Raw genomic sequence first — 17242 nt, 5'->3', positions numbered from 1 at the left:
GCAGCTTTTGAGCTTTCTTCCTCTAACAGCCTGTGACCTCCCCGCTGCTTTCTTCTCCCTTGGCCTTCCTGTGTGAGTCACATGGAGTGAGTTCAGCCCAGGAGAGCAGCCATCTGGATCCACCCCAATCCTTCTGGCCACCTAACCAAGGACCTGACCCACTCTTTTCCACAGGCCACCACACACGTGTACGTGACCATTGTGGATGAGAATGATAACGCGCCTGTGTTCCAGCAGCCCCACTATGAGGTGCTGCTGGATGAGGGCCCAGACACGCTCAACACCAGCCTCATCACCATCCAGGCACTGGACCTGGACGAGGGGCCCAATGGCACAGTCATCTATGCCATCGTCGCAGGCAACATCATCAACACCTTCCACGTCGACAGATACACGGTCAGCAGCTGATGGCAGGATCAGGACAAGGGACGAAGCCTCTCCAGGGATGGGCGAGGAGCTCAGTGACACTGTGGGGGGAATAGAGCAAAGATGAAGTCTAGGGGAAACAATGGGGGCATTCAGTGTGGGAGGATGAAAAGTTTGGTGGAGTGGATCCTGGGCTAAGGGGTAGCAGGGGTTCCCCATCATGGCTCCAATGTCAGGGCCTACTTCCCAGATTGGTCAGAGGGTGCCCCAGACCCACCACCCCTAGATCCATCCTTGTCCCTTCCATGTGTCCCTAGGGTGTCATCAGTGCCACCAAGGAGCTGGACTACGAGATCAGCCATGGCCGCTACACCCTGATTGTCACTGCCACAGACCAGTGCCCCATCTTATCCTGCCGCCTCACCTCTACCACCACGGTGGGTGCATGGGACACAGCCCCAATTTGGGCTTGGAGGTGGGGGAAGGATAGGACACAGAAAGCTCCAATGGGGGAAGGGGTTAGGGGAAGACTGTCTAAGGGAAATACCTAAATCCAAGACCCCTGTCCTAATCTCAGCAACTCACTGAAACTTGCTGTGTGATATTAAGAAGGTCACTGAACCTCTCTGTGTGGCTGTATCTGTCAGACAGATTCTGGCAACACCTGCCCTCCTCTCCTTCACAGGAAAAGCATGAACTCTAGGTTTCAAGTCTCTGCCCTTCCACTTTCTAGCTGTGTGACCCTGGGCAAGTCAGTTAACCTTCCTAAGCTTCCATCTCCTCATCTGTGAAAGGAGGACAACACCAACTATGTTTTAAGGAGTGGGAGGAGCAAATGAGACCACGTCAGACAACCACAGTGCAGCAACAAATAGAGGTTTATAGCAGTACTATATTATTATTTCTGAGACAGGTTTTTACTCTATCATCCAGGTTGGAGTGCAGTGGCTTGATCACAGCTCACTGTAGACTCGACCTCCTGGACTCAAGAGCAATCCTCCCACCTCAGCCTCCAAAGTAGCTGGGACTATAGGCATGCACCACCACACCCAGCTAATGTATTACTATTTTATTTTTTGTAGAGGTAGTGTCTTGCTATATTGGCCAGGCTGGCTCTGCCTCAGTCTCCCAAAGTGCTGAGATTACAGATGTGAACCACCATGTGTGGTCAATAGCATTATTATTAATATGATTATTATGTCCCTGAAAGGCTTTGACAGTGATAATAACTCACCGACATGCATAGCTTAAAAGGCCCGCCCATATCCGACATCCCATATGATTCCTCCGTGGGCCCCATGAGGCAGGATTATCAGATCTATTTCACAGAGAAAGGAACTGAGGCCCAGCGAGTGATAGGCCCAGCACAAAGCTGGCTATGCTTTTCCCACCGTCTCAGGTGCTTGTGAATGTGAATGACATCAACGACAATGTGCCTACCTTCCCCTGGGACTATGAGGGACCATTTGAAGTCACCGAGGGCCAGCCAGGGCCCAGAGTGTGGACCTTCCTGGCCCATGACCGAGACTCAGGCCCCAACGGGCAGGTGGAGTACAGCATCGTGGACGGAGACCCTCTGGGTAAGTGGGGCTTGCAGCGGTCATACCACCTACAGGGCCTCACCTGCCCACCAACTTGGGGCAAGATAAGAAGGGAAGTCTCAAGGCATTTGGCCCCATCATTATGTGATTCTGTCCTCTCTGGACCTCAGTTTCCCCATTCATGACAATGATGGTAATAATCTTCTCCCACCCTTTCTTCCCAGAGATGTGATGAGAACACTGTGAAATCTGGGAACAAGAGCTGGTAGACTTGGAGGGACACAGACCTCTTTAAGAACATGATTAAAAAATGTCCTTTGTCATGCCCAGAGGAAAGGCCCCAGAGCAGACAGAGGAAGTACATCCTTACAGTGCGTGCAGAGCACAGTCCCCGCCCTCAGGACCCCAAACCCACACACCAGCAGAGCGCCCGGCTTGCTCTACACATCTCATGGTCACCCATTAACCGCCCTCTGCTGGGGTGAAGAGCAGAGCTTGCCCTGGCCTTGAGGGCAACTTTTCAAGTCCATTTTCACTCATTCCTATAGAGGAGACCCCAGACCCAAGGCCAGCTAGGGTCAGGCAAGGAGCCCGTATGGGAGACGGCGTCGGAAAGAATCAGGAGCAGTGGGGACTGTGCAACCTCAGCTCGGCTCCTGCCAGTGGTAGCTATGTCCAGATGCAGGCCTGGGAGTGCCCGGACCCATTTTGAACAGAAAAGCAGAAATCCAAATCCCATGAAACATCCCAATTTTCTAATTGACCATGCAGTTAATATTTCTTCAGCCCCTCCAGTGTGCAGGCCATTTTCCAAGAGCTGGGGATACCAAACAGTTGTGAATCCCTGTGCTAAAGAACATACGTTCCAGTTGGAAGACACGGGAATGACCCAACTGACTAAGTAGATTACTTAGTATACTAGGAGGTGCTAAGGGCTATGGAGAAAAATAAAACCAAGCCAGACCAATGGGGAGTGCCAGGGTGAAGGCAGCGATTGTAGGTTGGCAAAAACCTGAAGGAGGGCAGAGGTAGGTCAAGTGGCATCTGGGGAAAAGCATTCCAGGCAGAGGAAGCAGCAAGTGCAGAGGCCCTGAGGTCGGAGCGTGCTTGGGGTGTTCACAGAGAAGCAGAAAGCCCTGTGGCCGGGGAGAAGTTGAGCAAAGGGAAGAGCAGGAAGAAATGAGACCAGAGAGGTCATGGGGCCAGATGTTGCCAGGCCTTTGAGGGCCAGGTTGAGGGTGTGGCTTTTGCTCTGAGGTAGGAACCCTAAGAAGGCTTTGAGCAGAGGAGAGACATTGTGCCCAGCACGATGCAGACCTCCGTGCCATGGCCTTTAAGTCACAAGCAACACTTCCCGGGTTAATTCCACACGTGATTGGGATCAGCTTTGGGAATTTGGGACCTTGTGGAGGAGTCCCGGCAGACTAAGAGGCAGACCCCCAAAGGAGTGGGAGAGGCCTAGGAGTTTCCTCAGGCTGACCTGGGTGGGAGGCTTCCTCCCCCGAGGAAGGGGGAGGAGTAGACATTTATAGCCCAAAGATAGCGGTGGGGTCCCTGAGCGCCACCCTCATCTTGACGTAGGTTTCAGCAGGAGCACACTGGTTCCTATGCTCAGAACAGGCTGTAGGGGTGAAGAATGGGAACAGGGAGCCAGGTGGGAGCCTGTTCCTAGCAATGGGGTAGCCAGGACAGGGTGGTGGCATCACAGGTGGAAAGAGGTGATCAGCTCTGGTGTTATTCAGGGTCGGTTTAAGATGTTGGGCAGGGGTTCTGTATACAAGCCAGGAGTTCAGGAGAGAGATCTGGGCTGGAGACGGGTATTTGGGAGGAGCTGTCAGCATAGAGGTATTTAAAGGCAGGAGAGGAAGTAGAGCGGTAGGAAGATTCAACAGTGAACCCAGGGCTCACTTGCAATTAACAGGCTGGAGGGAAAAAAAAAAAGAAAACCACAACCTATTTTTGAAGGGCCCAAATTAGAGCCCCTGCTCTCCAGAGCTTGTAGTGGGTCACTCTGTTCGGACATGCCACCCTCTTGTGTCCCAAAGTCTCCTCTCTGGCCAAGCACTTGGCCTTCCCCTTTAGAAACCAGCAGAGCAAGGACCTTTTTCTTCTGCTGTTTTCACAAACACAGAGGTTTTATAATTTTATGGGAGTCCCTGGAGTCCAGGAGGATGCGGCACCTGGCAAAGAGGCAGGTGCTGGGCAGGCAGCTGACCCCCCTCCCCATGAAGGGTCCACTCTGCACCCCAGCCTCAAGGCACAGAGCGCATACCTGTGCCCCAGCACAATGCAGACCTCCGTGTCATAGCCTTTAAGTCACAAGCAACACTCCAGGTTAAATCCACACGTGATTGGGGTCAGCCTTGGGAATTTGGGACCTTGTGGGGGAGTCCTGGCAGACTAAGAGGCAGACCCCCAAAGGAGTGAGTGAGGCCTAGGAGTTTCCTAAGGCTGACCTGGGTGGGAGGCTTCTTCCCCCAAGGAAGGAAGAGGAGACATTTAGAGCCCAAAGATAACGCTGGGGTCACTGAGCACCACTACCATCTCAGAAATGATCAATGAAGGCCCAGAGAGGTGAGGAGGCCTGGTGGTGCTGCCGACATGGGTCACGACATCCATTTCCCGCCTCTCCCCCCACCTCGGGGTTCATGTTGGTCACTGAAAAGTTGACAGATGCTGCAGTCAGCACAGCTGTCTGGGGAGAGCTGGTTTCACAGCCCCCCACTGCATGGAGGAACGTGCCCGGGACACCAGCGTAAAGGTCGCCTTCCCAACACTGCAGTCTGAGCCAGGAGGGCCTCCTTTCTATAGGGAGACAGATGACAGATGCCTGGGCACTCGCCAGCCCCACTGAGCCCTGAAGAGGAGCTCTATGCTCAAAGAAGAGTTGAGTGACAGGCCACTTACATTTGACCTCTCCCGTCAGCCCCAGCCTTGGCAGCTGCCCTTTCTGGTCACACCCACTCCTTGGATCCCTTTCCCACATCCTCATCCTCCCTGAAAGCTCCCTGTTCCTTCAGAGGCCTGCCTGGACTCTCTTTCAGAATCAGCACACACAAGGTGGGCCACGCTTTGTCCAGTACCAGTACACCCCACGGTGGCATCTCTCCATTAGCCCATTTTTCCGATGAGAACATCAAGGCAAGGCTCAGTAACATGCCCAAGGGCACACAGGAATGAAGTCCAGATGAAGACCTAGATATGACTGGATCGAAAGCCTATGCTTTCAACCTCCCATCTCCAGAAATTGTGGAGGGATGGGGAGGTCTGGCCCCAGAGCAAGCCGCCAAGGAGGAGAATTTGCACAGGGGAACTAGGTCGGCCCAGGCCCTGGCCCCTCGGGCCTGCCCTCCTGAGCCTTCAAGGGAGTGGTGATGGTGTCTCCTTCTGGCTTTGGAGGGAATAGCAGGAGGGCCTCTACCAACACATGGCCAGGGCTTGAGACAGGGCTGGGAAACCCTGGAAAGGGAATCCCCAGTTCTTTGGAGACCTTGGAGTGCCAGGCTCAGGAAATCCTGCTTCATACAGCTTCCGCCCCCCCAAGGCAGGATGAAGCCTACGGGACTAGGAAGAGCCTGGGAGCGGAAGGGTTGGTGGGAAATCACAGCTGCAGGTGGGACTGGGAGGGGCTGAATTTGTAAATCAGAGGGTTAGGAGTTGGGGACAGGGAATTGTGAGTTAGGATGTGAAGAGGCAGGAAGAGAAAACCGTGGAGGAGCCTGGGCCCGTGTCCTTGCTGTGCCCTGTGTGCTGAGTGCCTTGTGCTGTGTGTCCCGAAGCAAGTCAGTGCCCCACTCTGGGCCCCTTCCCCCAAGTGTCCAAAGGGAAAGTGAAGGAAGTAACTAACTTTCTCCCCATTCCATTTCCTGAGGGACTGCAGAGGGGTGGCCCCTCTTCTTCAGGCTCTCCCAGCTCCCTTGCTCACGTCCCCCTAACTTTCTTTTTTTTTTTTTTTTTTTTTAAAATTTATTTATTATACTTTAAGTTCTTGGGTACATGTGCAGATCGTGCAGGTTTGTTACATAGGTATACACGTGCTATGGTGATGGATGGTTTGCTGCATCCCCTAACTTTCTTCTTGCCAGAACCGCAGCCCCCACCATTCTTGCCTCTCCAGCTGGGTTCACACTTGCCCACCGGTTTCCTTCCCACTGCCTCCTGCTTCCACCCACCCTGGTTGGCTCTGGAAAGAACACAAGTCCTGTGGGAGGCAAGGGGTTAAGTAAGACCCAGAGCCCTGGATTTGAAGCCTGGTCTGTCATTCACTTGCTGTGGGCATGCAGACAGGTCATAACCCTTCCCTGGGCCCCCAGTTCATTTTCCAAAGGACATAAGGGACTGGACAGCCTCTGGGATGCCTTCCAGGTCAGTGTCTAAGAATCCGAGCTTCTTGCTCTAGACTCTCAGACATCAGGCACCGCAGCCCGGCCAAGAAAAGGACTCGGGCCGCAGGACCAGTGAGGCTCTTCAGAAACATCAGAGAAAGGAAATCAGGGTCACCACAGTCGTAGGGAACCCACTCTGCACTCCAACCGTGGCTCAATATGGGGACGGAGTGGAAGGCATTGGGAGCTTCCCCGCCCTTCGTCCATCCCCTTCTGCCTGTCTGGTGCCTACACGTTCACCATTAGTAAAGTATTGCATTGTGGTCGGCTCAGCCCTTCCCAGTATTCTTTTTCACAAACCATTGGATCTGGAACAGATCACACATTGCAAAGCACCTGATGTCTTCATTGATCATGATTGCTTAGAAAGGGGGTGCTAGTGTAGCAAGGAGCCCCCACTTTTTCAACATAACCATCTTACCTAGGCCTGCCAGTGGCCCAGGGAAGGAGGCTGATTGGTTTGGCACATGGGGGTATGAGTGGCCCATGTGCACCTGCACCCCTGGTGGTGATCTGTTACCACCCACCTGCACATCCCAGCCCTTGCAGGTCCCATGAGGATCTGAAGCTGGGGCCACCAGAGGACCCAGGCCCCAGCTGTGCCCCAACCCTGGCGAGTGAGGCTTGCTAGAGGAAGCCAGAGGCATCCTGGGCTCTCCGCAGCTCCTGCAAGTGCCCGACTAACTCGAGCCTCTCCTGGGTGGCACCCAGGGGAGTTTGTGATCTCTCCCGTGGAGGGGGTGCTGCGGGTCCGGAAGGATGTGGAGCTGGACCGGGAGACCATCGCCTTCTACAACCTGACCATCTGTGCCCGCGACCGGGGGGTGCCGCCACTCAGCTCCACAGTAAGCCTGGGGGCCCCACCTACTGGCTTCATTTTGCTGCCCCTGTACTTGCCACAGAGATTCCTGTAAATATTGTTACCCTTGTGCCCAGAGAGGCCACAGGCTGCCCTGGAGCCAGGCCAGGCCTGCCCTCAGGGCCCTTAACAGACCTCTCACCCACCCAGCACCTCTCTGGGGAGGCTACCCTTCAGCCCCACCTCTACACCCAACTCCTGCCCATCACTCCCTTCTCCACCACTGCCCCTCCTCTGCCTCTGCTTTTCCTGCTTCCCTCAGCCTCCTCTTCATCCTCTTGCCTTTTTTATGTTCTTTTTCATCTTTCTTCCTCTTCCCATTTCTCTTTCTTCTCCATGACCAACTGTGCCCTCCCTCCCTCAACGCTGCCCTTGGGTAACTCCTCCTTGGTTTCATGCACCATCCCTCACTCTTCCTCCCCTCCCTCCCCTTCCTCTGACCGGCCCAGATGCTGGTGGGGATCCGGGTGCTGGATATCAATGACAACGACCCTGTGCTGCTGAACCTGCCCATGAACATCACCATCAGTGAGAACAGCCCCATCTCCAGCTTTGTCGCCCACGTCCTGGCCAGCGACGCTGACAGCGGCTGCAACGCACGCCTCACCTTCAACATTACTGCGGGCAACCGTGAACGGGCCTTCTTCATCAATGCCACGGTAGAGCCGAGACTGACCCCAGGGAGCTTCCTAGAGTTTTCAGTGGAAAAGAGGACCTTGCCCTAGAGGCTTTTCTGCTGCCACCATCTGGGTTCCACCTGGCTCCTGTTCCTCCACTGGGATGAGAACATCTCTGTGGGAAGCATGGAATCTTGGATTCCCCAGTGAGCCATCTCTGGAGTCCACCTAGAGCCAGCCCTGGGGCTTGTCATGTGCAGAGATGGGGTCAGAACTTGTGGGACCACGTGGTTTAACCAAGATGCACCAAAGTTCTCACTCAGTCTCTTGAGGTGTCTGTAGATGGCCAGCAACACCATGGAGTCCTCAGAGGGCCATCCCTTAGAAGCAGCAAGGTCTCGGCTGGGCACGGTGGCTCATGCCTATAATCACAGCACTTTGGGAGGCCGAGGCAGATGGATCACTTGAGGTCAGGAGTTCGAGACCACCCTAGCCAACATGATGAAACCCCGTCTCTACTAAAAATACAAAAATTAGACGGGCGTGGTGGTGGGTGCCTGTAATCCCAGCTACTTGAGATGCTGAGGCAGGAGAATCACTTGAACCCAGGAGGCAGACGCTGCAGTGAGCCAAGATCTTGCCACTGCACTCTAGCCTGGGTGACAAGAGCAAGATTTCAGCTAAAAAAAAAAAAAAAAAAAAGCAGCAGGGGCTGGGCATCAGTGGGTCACTCTCACCCTGGAGAGACCCTGCTGGCTCACATTTTTGGCCTTCTAGACCATCTCTTAGGCAATTTAGGGAGGCCAGACAGAGCAGTTGGCATCTGTGGGGCAAAGTAGAAAGCAGGGAGCAGGTCTCCATGTAGCTCACCACCGTCCACATCCCAGACAGGGATCGTCACTGTGAACCGGCCCCTGGACCGCGAGCGGATCCCAGAGTACAAGCTGACCGTTTCTGTGAAGGACAACCCGGAGAACCCACGCATAGCCAGGAGGGTGAGAGCGGAGGGCACTGTGGGTAGCAGGGCTGGGAGCTGGAGGTACCTGGAGAAAGAATACATCACCCCTCCTGCAGGCAGCATAGCCAGGCTTAGCACAGGCTTTGGAGTGAGCACGTGCTGGGTTCAAATCCCAGTTCTCCCCTTCAGTAGGTGCATGGCTTTGGCCAGTTAACTTCTCTTGGCCTCCATTTCTCTTCTGCAAAATGAAGATCACACCTACCCCAAAGCTGTGGAAAGGAAGAAGGAGCCAATATACATGAAAGCCTCAGTATGGTACCTGGCACATGACACTCAATGAACATCACCTCTCATTGTTTTCTCCCCAAACCACTGATACCAGGACATATGCTGCATGTGTGCATGGGGCATATGGGCCTGCATGCACTCACAAGCATGCTCTGAGGTCCTGGAAGGCCTGCATTTTCCAGGTGGCTATCCCCTGAAAAGCCAAAGAAATGAGCTATTTACTAAAGGGAGAATATTGCAAAGCAAACAGTCCCTTTAGGTTGGGGGTCAGCTTTGTCCTTCCAGCCCATGAGACTGCAGTAAACCCCTAGCCAGGACCCTTCAGACCCAGTTCATCTCAGCTCTGCTCCTGACTAGCTGTGTGGCACAGCCAAGGCACTGCTCTTTCTGGACCTCAGTTTCCCTATCTGTCTAGCCAGAGGAGTTGTCAGGCTGGAGAAAATCATAGCTACATGCCCCTTCCACTCCCTTGTGGTGCTCCTCTGCTTCCTACTCCCTTCTTTTCTTTTCTTTTCTTTTCTTTTCTTTTCTTTTTTTTTAGATGGAGTCTCGCTCTGTTGCCCAGGTTGGAGTGCAGTGGTGCAATCCCAATCTCGGCTTACTGCAACCTCTGCCTCCCGGGTTCAAGCGATTCTTGTGCCTCAGCCTCCCAAGTAGCTACAGGCACCCACCACCACACCTGGCTCATTTTTGTATTTTTAGTAGAGATGGGATTTCACCATGTTGGCCAGGCTGTTCTCAAACTCCTGACCTCAAGCAATCCATCCGCCTCAGCCTTTCAAAGTGCTGGGATTACAGTTGTGAGCCACCACACCCAGCTTCTACTCCCTTCTTTTTGCCCCCACTTTTTCTCTTTCCTGCTCTCATTTTCCCTCTCCTTTACCTGGGCGTCAGGAGGTCCCTGAGTAAGAGCAGCATTGAGTGGCGGGTCTCTGCTGCTGACTCACCACTTGGCTCTGAGTGGCCACTCCCCATCTCTGCACCTTAGTTCACTTGTCTCTGAGGGGATGACAGCGCACAGGCTGCTGGAGGTTCTGAGGGTTGGCAGGTGTGAAGGGAGGCACTGGCAGAGTTTGGATGAACTCTTCCAACCAGGGCAACAGGAAGGCCGTGAAGATCTGAGAAGCAGGACTCATCTGCCTGCCTGAAGTAAGGTGGAACAGGATTAAATCCCATTCACGACACCTCCATGAAGGAGTTAAAAATCCATATTTGCCAGACTGGAAAACTGAGACCCAGACAGGGGGAACGACATGCCCAAGGTCGCCCAGAATTGGGCCTCAACCCAGGTCTTTGAACCCTGGTGTGGGCTTTTTTTTAGATTAAAAAAATTTTGTATAGATTTAGGGGATTCAAGTACAGGTTTCTTACATGTCTGTATTGTGTAGTGGTGAAGACCGGGGCCATCAAGTGTACCCAAAATTATCTATTTGGTTCAGTGTTCACTCAGCAGTGAACATTGTACCCAATAAGTAATTTTTCTTTTTTCTTTCTTTTTTTTTTTTTTTATTGAGATGGAATTTCACCCTTGTTGCCCAGACTGGAGTGCAATGGTGCGATCTCAGCTCACCGCAACCTCCACCTCCTGGGTTCAAGCGATTCTCCTGCCTCAGCCTCCTGAGTAGCTGGGATTACAGGCATGCACCACCACTCCCAGTTAATTTTGTATTTTTAGTAGATATGGGGTTTCTCCATGTTGGTCAGGGTGGTCTCGAACTCTCGACCTCAGGTGATCTGCCTGCCTTGGCCTCCCAAAGTGCTGGGATTACAGGCATGAGCCACCATGCCCTGTCCCTAATAAGTAATTTTTCAACCCTCACCCCCTTCCCATCCTCTCACCCTTCTGAGTCTCAAGTGTCTCTTATTCCATGTATAGGCGTGGCTACACATTATTTAACTCCCACTTACAACTGAAATATGCAGTATTTGACTTTCTGTTTCTGAGTCATTTCACTTAGGATAATGGCCTCCATGTCCATCCATGTTGCTGCAAAAGACATGACTTCACTCTTTCTTATGGCTGAGCAGTATCCCATGGCCTATATACCACATTTTCCTTATCCAGTCCTCTGTGATGGACACTTAGGTTGGTTCCATATCTTTGCTATTGTGAATAGTGTGGTAAACATATGAGGGCAAGTATCTTTCTGAGATCACAGTGTATTTCCCTTTGGGTAGGTACCCAGTAGAGGTGTATTGAGGAATTGAGGGTAGTTCTATCTTTAGTTCTTTGAGAAATCTCCATATTGCTTTCCACGGTGGCTGAAGGAATGTACACTCCCACGGCAGTGTTTGAGCATTCCCTTTTCTCTGTATCCTCACCAGCATCTGTTGTTGTTTCTGAGATGGAGTCTTGCTCTGTCGCCCAGGCTAGAGTACAGTGGCACGATCTCAGCTCACTGCAACCTCCACCTCCTGGGTTCAAGCGATTCTCCTGCCTCAACCTCCCAAGTAGCTGGGATTACAGGTGTGTGCCACCACACCTGGCTAATTTTTTTGTATTTTTAGTAGAGACAGGGTTTCACCATATTGGCCAGGCTGGTCTCGAACTCCTGACCTCAAGTGATCTGCCCGCCTTGGCCTCCCAAAGTGCTGGGATTACAGGCGTGAGCCACTGCGCCTAGCATGTTGCTTTTGACTTATTAATCATAGCCACTCTGACTGGTGTGAGAGGGTATCTCACTGTGATTCATTGCATTTCTCTGATGATTAGCGATACTGAGCATTTTTCCATGTTTGTTGCTCCCTTGTTTGCCTTCTTTTGAAAAATGTGAGTTCATATTGGTGTGGATTTTTCTGATCATCTGCCTCTGTGCCCAAATCCTCCACCTACCAACCCTCCTCCCACCTGGGTGGGGGCACTTTGCTGAACATGGCCTACAACCTGCCCCATTCTGCCCCTTGCAGGATTATGACTTGCTTCTGATCTTCCTTTCGGATGAGAACGACAATCACCCCCTCTTCACTGAAAGCACCTACCAGGCAGAGGTGATGGAAAACTCTCCCGCTGGTAGGTACAGGGCCCCCTTGGGAGCTCCTGCCATTGCCAGGCACCACTGGGGCCTGGGATGCCTGAGGACCTCCCTTATGCCTGACGGCATAGCTGAACATAGACCCCAGTGGGTGTGGGAGGGAAGGGATGGGCACAGCTCCGGGGGATGATGGGCTGGAGCTGCCTGTCCTCCTGCGAACACCAAAGAGGCCACAGGTCTGGTTGGAAGAGACAGTCGTGGTCATTGGTTTCCAGGGTGGTCTGAGAGTTGCCCCATCATCCCTCAAGAGGGGCATTTAAGGTGTGAGGACTACCCAGGAGGGGAGTGGGCCCACTGTCCACAGCTCTCTCCACCCCAGGAGTGCAGGGCATCCGGGGGCTTCTGGAAGCCCTAGGGAGCATCTATAATCAGAAGCAGGAGGTCAGGGGGTCCTGGGCAGGCCAGCGTAGCCCTCTCTCTACACACATGCACTGACTAGACTCACCTCCCTTCAGAGGGACAGAATCTCCTCTTTGATGTCCCCCAAGGTGGCACCCTCACTCCTCCAGTCTCCCTAGCCCCTGCTCCTCATCTCTGGCTGGGCATCCCTACTAGGTGAATGTCACTGTTAAACCTGTCTGTATATATGCTCACACATGTGCCTGTGCGTGGCCGTATCAAGGCATGTGTGTGGGGTTACACGTGTGCACAGACACACGCAGGCACATGGGTGCCCACACTATGTATGTGCTCGTTTGCATACATGCCCACCTGCAGAGGCACACGAGCACACAACCAGGGAATCCCAGGTTTGCACGTGCTCTGGACAAGTGCTTGTGGCCATGTGAACACAGAACTTGATGCACACATGTGTGGATTCCTAGTCATGTATGGCCAGGCCCCCAAAGGTAGAGCATTGTTTGCACACGTGTAGACAGGAGAGGCCCACACATGGGGAGAGGATGTCAGGGAACCCCAGACCCTCCCGAGGAGTATCCAGCCTCAAAGGCTGCTGGGAAGGCAGGTGTGGCTCTGGGCAGCTGGGGCTTTGCTCACCACTCTCGTGTTTTCTCCCCAGCAGGGCTTTGAGGCCGCTCCCCAGGCATCTGCGTTCAGTCTGCCAAGGCTGCCGCAGGCCCGCTGCCAGGGCCTCCCCACCCTGTCCACCTCACCTCCCTCCCCTCTCATCCATTGTCAGCCATGGCTCACCGGGACAGGGCAGGGGAGGTGGGAGGGCAGGGGGCTGGGTTGGCCCTGTGGTGACCCCTCTCCTTCTGGCCCAGGGACCTTTCTCACGGTGCTCAATGGGCCCATCCTGGCCCTGGATGCAGACGAAGACATCTACGCCGTGGTGACCTACCAGCTGCTGGGCACCCAGAGTGGCCTCTTTGACATCAACAACAGCACCGGTGAGGCCTCTGTGTCACCCAGCACTCCCAGCCTGGCTCTGGGGTGGGGATGGCCCCAGTGCTGGATTAAGGGCCTCCCTTCTCAGTGCTGAACTCAGGCTGCCCGTGGAGACCCCATTTTTCACATCCCAGAGTCCCCACCTTGCAGCTGGATTATGTCACCCACGGGCCTGATGGGAGGATGTAGGAAGAGGCTTGGAGACAACACACAGGACCTCCTGGTGCACAAACTCTCAGCCTAGGCCAGGAGCTGCCCGCCCACTCCCTTCATCTCCCCAGTCCCAGGCTGGGGGCTCAGGCCCCTAGTCCAGCAGAAGTAGCCGAAGCAACTTTCCTGTCCTCCAGCCAAACCATGTCACATCAGCCTGGTCCTGGACAGGAGGCTGCTTTGGTGACAGGTGCCAGCAGGAAAGCACATCACTCGACAGAGAAGGTCATTCTTCTGTCCCAGGTCACTCTTCCCAGGCAGGGGTCTTGAGGACAGCAGAGGGCACCTGCAGAGGGGACAACCACAGGAGATGCGTGGGGCCCTCCCTAAGCACAGGTGGTTGAGCCTGGGGGAAAGAAAGTCATTGTGTTACTGTCTCTGCTCCTCTTTTGTCTCTGTCCCCCATGGTGCCTCTGTCTTTCTCTGCTCTCTCCCTGTTGGTTCTTGCCCTATTTCCCCACTGCCCCCCTTTTCTGTGTGTTTCCTTGGCTGGCGACACCGTGCACCAGGCGTGGTGACTGTGAGGTCAGGTGTCATCATTGACCGGGAGGCCTTCTCACCACCCATCCTGGAGCTGCTGCTGCTGGCTGAGGACATTGGGCTGCTCAACAGCACGGCCCACCTGCTTGTCACCATCCTGGATGACAATGACAACCAGCCCACCTTTATCCCTGCCACTCTCACTGTCCACCTACTGGAGAACTGCCCACCTGGTAAGCAGGAACAGGCCTCTCCCACCCCCAACCAGGGGCTGGTTGGTGGCCGCAGGGGACTAGAGTCTCAGGTTAACAGAGTTTGCCTCCAGTGGGGAGAGAGATGGGCAGCAGGGTGAGTGAAGAGCATACTGGAGAGGGAGTCCGGACACCTGGGCCCTCACGTCCCTCCTCTGAGCCTCCGTGTCTTGTCTGCAAAACAAGATTCTTAAGTATATGCATCCGAGTTCCCATATGGAAACACTGACTATTTTAAAGTCAAAATAGGATCAACATGATTCCCATCAAAATCAAAATATAACTTCTGGAAGAATAAGAAAATTTTGAAAAACATAGTATGATAAACCAGATTTTATAACCTATTACAAAGCTACAGTATATAAAGCCATGCATTGTGGGCACAAGACTCCAGGACGAAATAGCCCAGGAGCAGATACTGATAAATTAAAGAATCAAATATGATGTTAGGCCGGGCGTGGTGGCTCACACCTGTAATCCCAGCACTTTGGGAGGCTGAGGCAGGCAGATCGCCTGAGGTCAGGAGTTTGAGACCAGCCTGATCAACGTGGAGAAACCCCACCTCTACTGAAAATACAAAATTAGCCAGGTATGGTAGCACATGCCTGTAATCCCAGCTACTCAGGAGGCTGAGGCAGGAGAATGGTTTCAACCTGGGAGGTGGATGTTGCGGTGAGCCAACATAGTGCCATTGCACTCCATCCTGGGCAACAAGAGCAAAACTCCATCCCCAAAAAAAAAAAAGTGATGTGATAAAGGAAGCAATGAAGCCTATGGGGAAGCTAGCGTAGATTCTATCAGATGCAAAAATAAATATCAGATAAATAAATATCAGATGCAAAAATAAAAACCAAAAGAATATTAAAAAGTAGAAAACACTAAATAAATGAAGAAAATTTAGATGAATAACTCATTTCTGGATAAAAGGGTTCTAAGCATAAAAGAACTCAAAAGGAAAAATATTAAATTTGTATGTATACTAATTTAAAGTTTGTTACATCAAATAGTTATAGCCAATATTGAAAGGCAAACAACAAACAGAAAAGTCTATTTGTCTCGGGCCAGGTGCAGTGGCTTATGCCTGCCTGTAATCCTAGCACTTTGTGAGGCCAAAGGCGGGCAGATCACTTGAGGTCAGGAGTTCGAGACCAGCCCCACCAACATGTCAAAATAGAAATCCCGTCTCTACTAAAAACACAAAAAATTAGCCAACTATGGTGGTGGGTGCCTATAGTCCCAGCTACTCTGGAGTCTGCTGCATGAAAATTGCTTGAATCCAGGAGGCAGAGGTTGCAGTGAGCTGAAATCACACCACTGCACTCCAGCCTGGGTGACAGAGCGAGACTCCATCTCAAAAAAAAAAAAAAAAATATATATATATATATATATATAAAAAATACATATATGTATATATATATATAATATACATATATATTTAATATACATATATGTTGTATATACATACATATATATGTGTATATATATATAGTGTTAAGTTGTCATAATTATATGACTTGTATAATTTGACAGAAAAATGGGCAAAATACAAAAGCAGACCATTTGTAGAACATATAATTAACCATTACATTATAAAATATTGTTTAATCAAAGAATATAAAATAATATTCCATTTTCCTTTAAAATTGCAAATATGAAAAATGTATAAAAGAAAATGTGTCAAGGCTGTTGTGAGGAGGGGCCACTTGCACATCACCAACAAATGCATCTTGGTAGATCTTTCTGGAAGAGGCCACAGTGCGTAGCTACTCCATTTCCTCCCCAACAGGGTTCTCAGTCCTTCAAGTCACAGCCACGGATGAGGACAGTGGCCTCAATGGGGAGCTGGTCTACCGAATAGAAGCCGGGGCTCAGGACCGCTTCCTGATTCATCCGGCTACCGGGGTCATCCGTGTCGGCAATGCCACCATCGACAGAGAGGAGCAGGAGGCCTACAGGCTAGTGGTGGTGGCCACCGACCGGGGCACCGTTCCTCTCTCGGGCACAGCCATCATCACCATCCTGATCGATGACATCAATGACTCCCGCCCCGAGTTCCTCAACCCCATCCAGACAGTGAGCGTGCTGGAGTCGGCCGAGCCAGGCACTGTCATTGCCAATGTCACGGCCATTGACCGTGACCTCAACCCAAAGCTAGAATACCACATCATCGGCATTGTGGCCAAGGACGACACTGACCGCCTGGTGCCCAACCAGGAGGACGCCTTTGCTGTGAATATCAACACAGGTACAAGGGCCTGCACCCCTCCCGCCTTTCTCCCAGCTCCCAGCCCAGTCTCCTTGCTCCCTGCTTCCCACTCCTTTCTCCTTCTTTCTCTTCCTCTGCTGGTCCCTTGCTATTCTCTTCTCTCCCCTGTGACACCAGATTCTTCCTCTTTTCCATCTCTCCCCTTGCTCCTTCCTTCTCTGCTTTCTCTTCCTCCCCCTCCCTTGAGCAGCTTCTCTGGCCTTCCTGATTCCCTCACCCTACCATTGTATGAGAGCACCTCTCTCACCACACTCACAGCAGCATTAAAAATGATAACATTTTCATGTTGGCAATTTTAGAGGAAAGTAATACCTTGTTTGTTTGTTTTTGTTTTTGTTTTTTTTGAGATGAAATTTCGCTCTTGTCGCCTAGGCTGGAGTGCAATGGTGCTATCTTGGCTCACTGTAACCTTCACCTCCCGGGTTCAAGCAATCCCCCCGTCTCAGCCTCCCGAGTAGCTGAGATTACAGGCATGCACCACCATGACCCGCCAATTTTTGTATTTTTAGTAAAGACAGGATTTTACCATGTTGGCCAGGCTGGTCTCAAACTCCTGACCTCAGATGATCCAGCTGCCTCAGGCTTCCAAAGTTCCTGAGCCACTGTGCCTGGCCATGGTACCTTGTTTAACATGCTTTTTTT

At 52.2% G+C, this 17242-nt stretch overlaps 1 protein-coding gene across 5 annotated transcripts in view; it reads left to right on the top strand.

The window, feature by feature from the left end:
• The window catches only part of CDH23 (cadherin related 23), a 420778-nt gene that overhangs the window by 382202 nt on the left and 21334 nt on the right, over positions 1-17242 (top strand). For all 5 annotated transcript variants that reach the window (XM_037745824.1, XM_037745823.1, XM_017548835.2 and 2 more), the window contains 10 exons: positions 175-396; positions 684-803; positions 1766-1946; positions 7004-7137; positions 7601-7810; positions 8656-8763; positions 11922-12024; positions 13270-13395; positions 14113-14316; positions 16121-16579. In XM_037745824.1, coding sequence (XP_037601752.1) covers positions 175-396; positions 684-803; positions 1766-1946; positions 7004-7137; positions 7601-7810; positions 8656-8763; positions 11922-12024; positions 13270-13395; positions 14113-14316; positions 16121-16579 — 1867 coding nt within the window. The remainder of the gene's footprint in view (positions 1-174; positions 397-683; positions 804-1765; positions 1947-7003; positions 7138-7600; positions 7811-8655; positions 8764-11921; positions 12025-13269; positions 13396-14112; positions 14317-16120; positions 16580-17242) is intronic.

This window comes from Cebus imitator, unplaced genomic scaffold, assembly GCF_001604975.1.
Source record: "Cebus imitator isolate Cc_AM_T3 unplaced genomic scaffold, Cebus_imitator-1.0 Scaffold215, whole genome shotgun sequence".
NCBI lineage: Eukaryota > Metazoa > Chordata > Mammalia > Primates > Cebidae > Cebus > Cebus imitator.
This window is presented reverse-complemented; position numbering and strand designations above follow the sequence as displayed.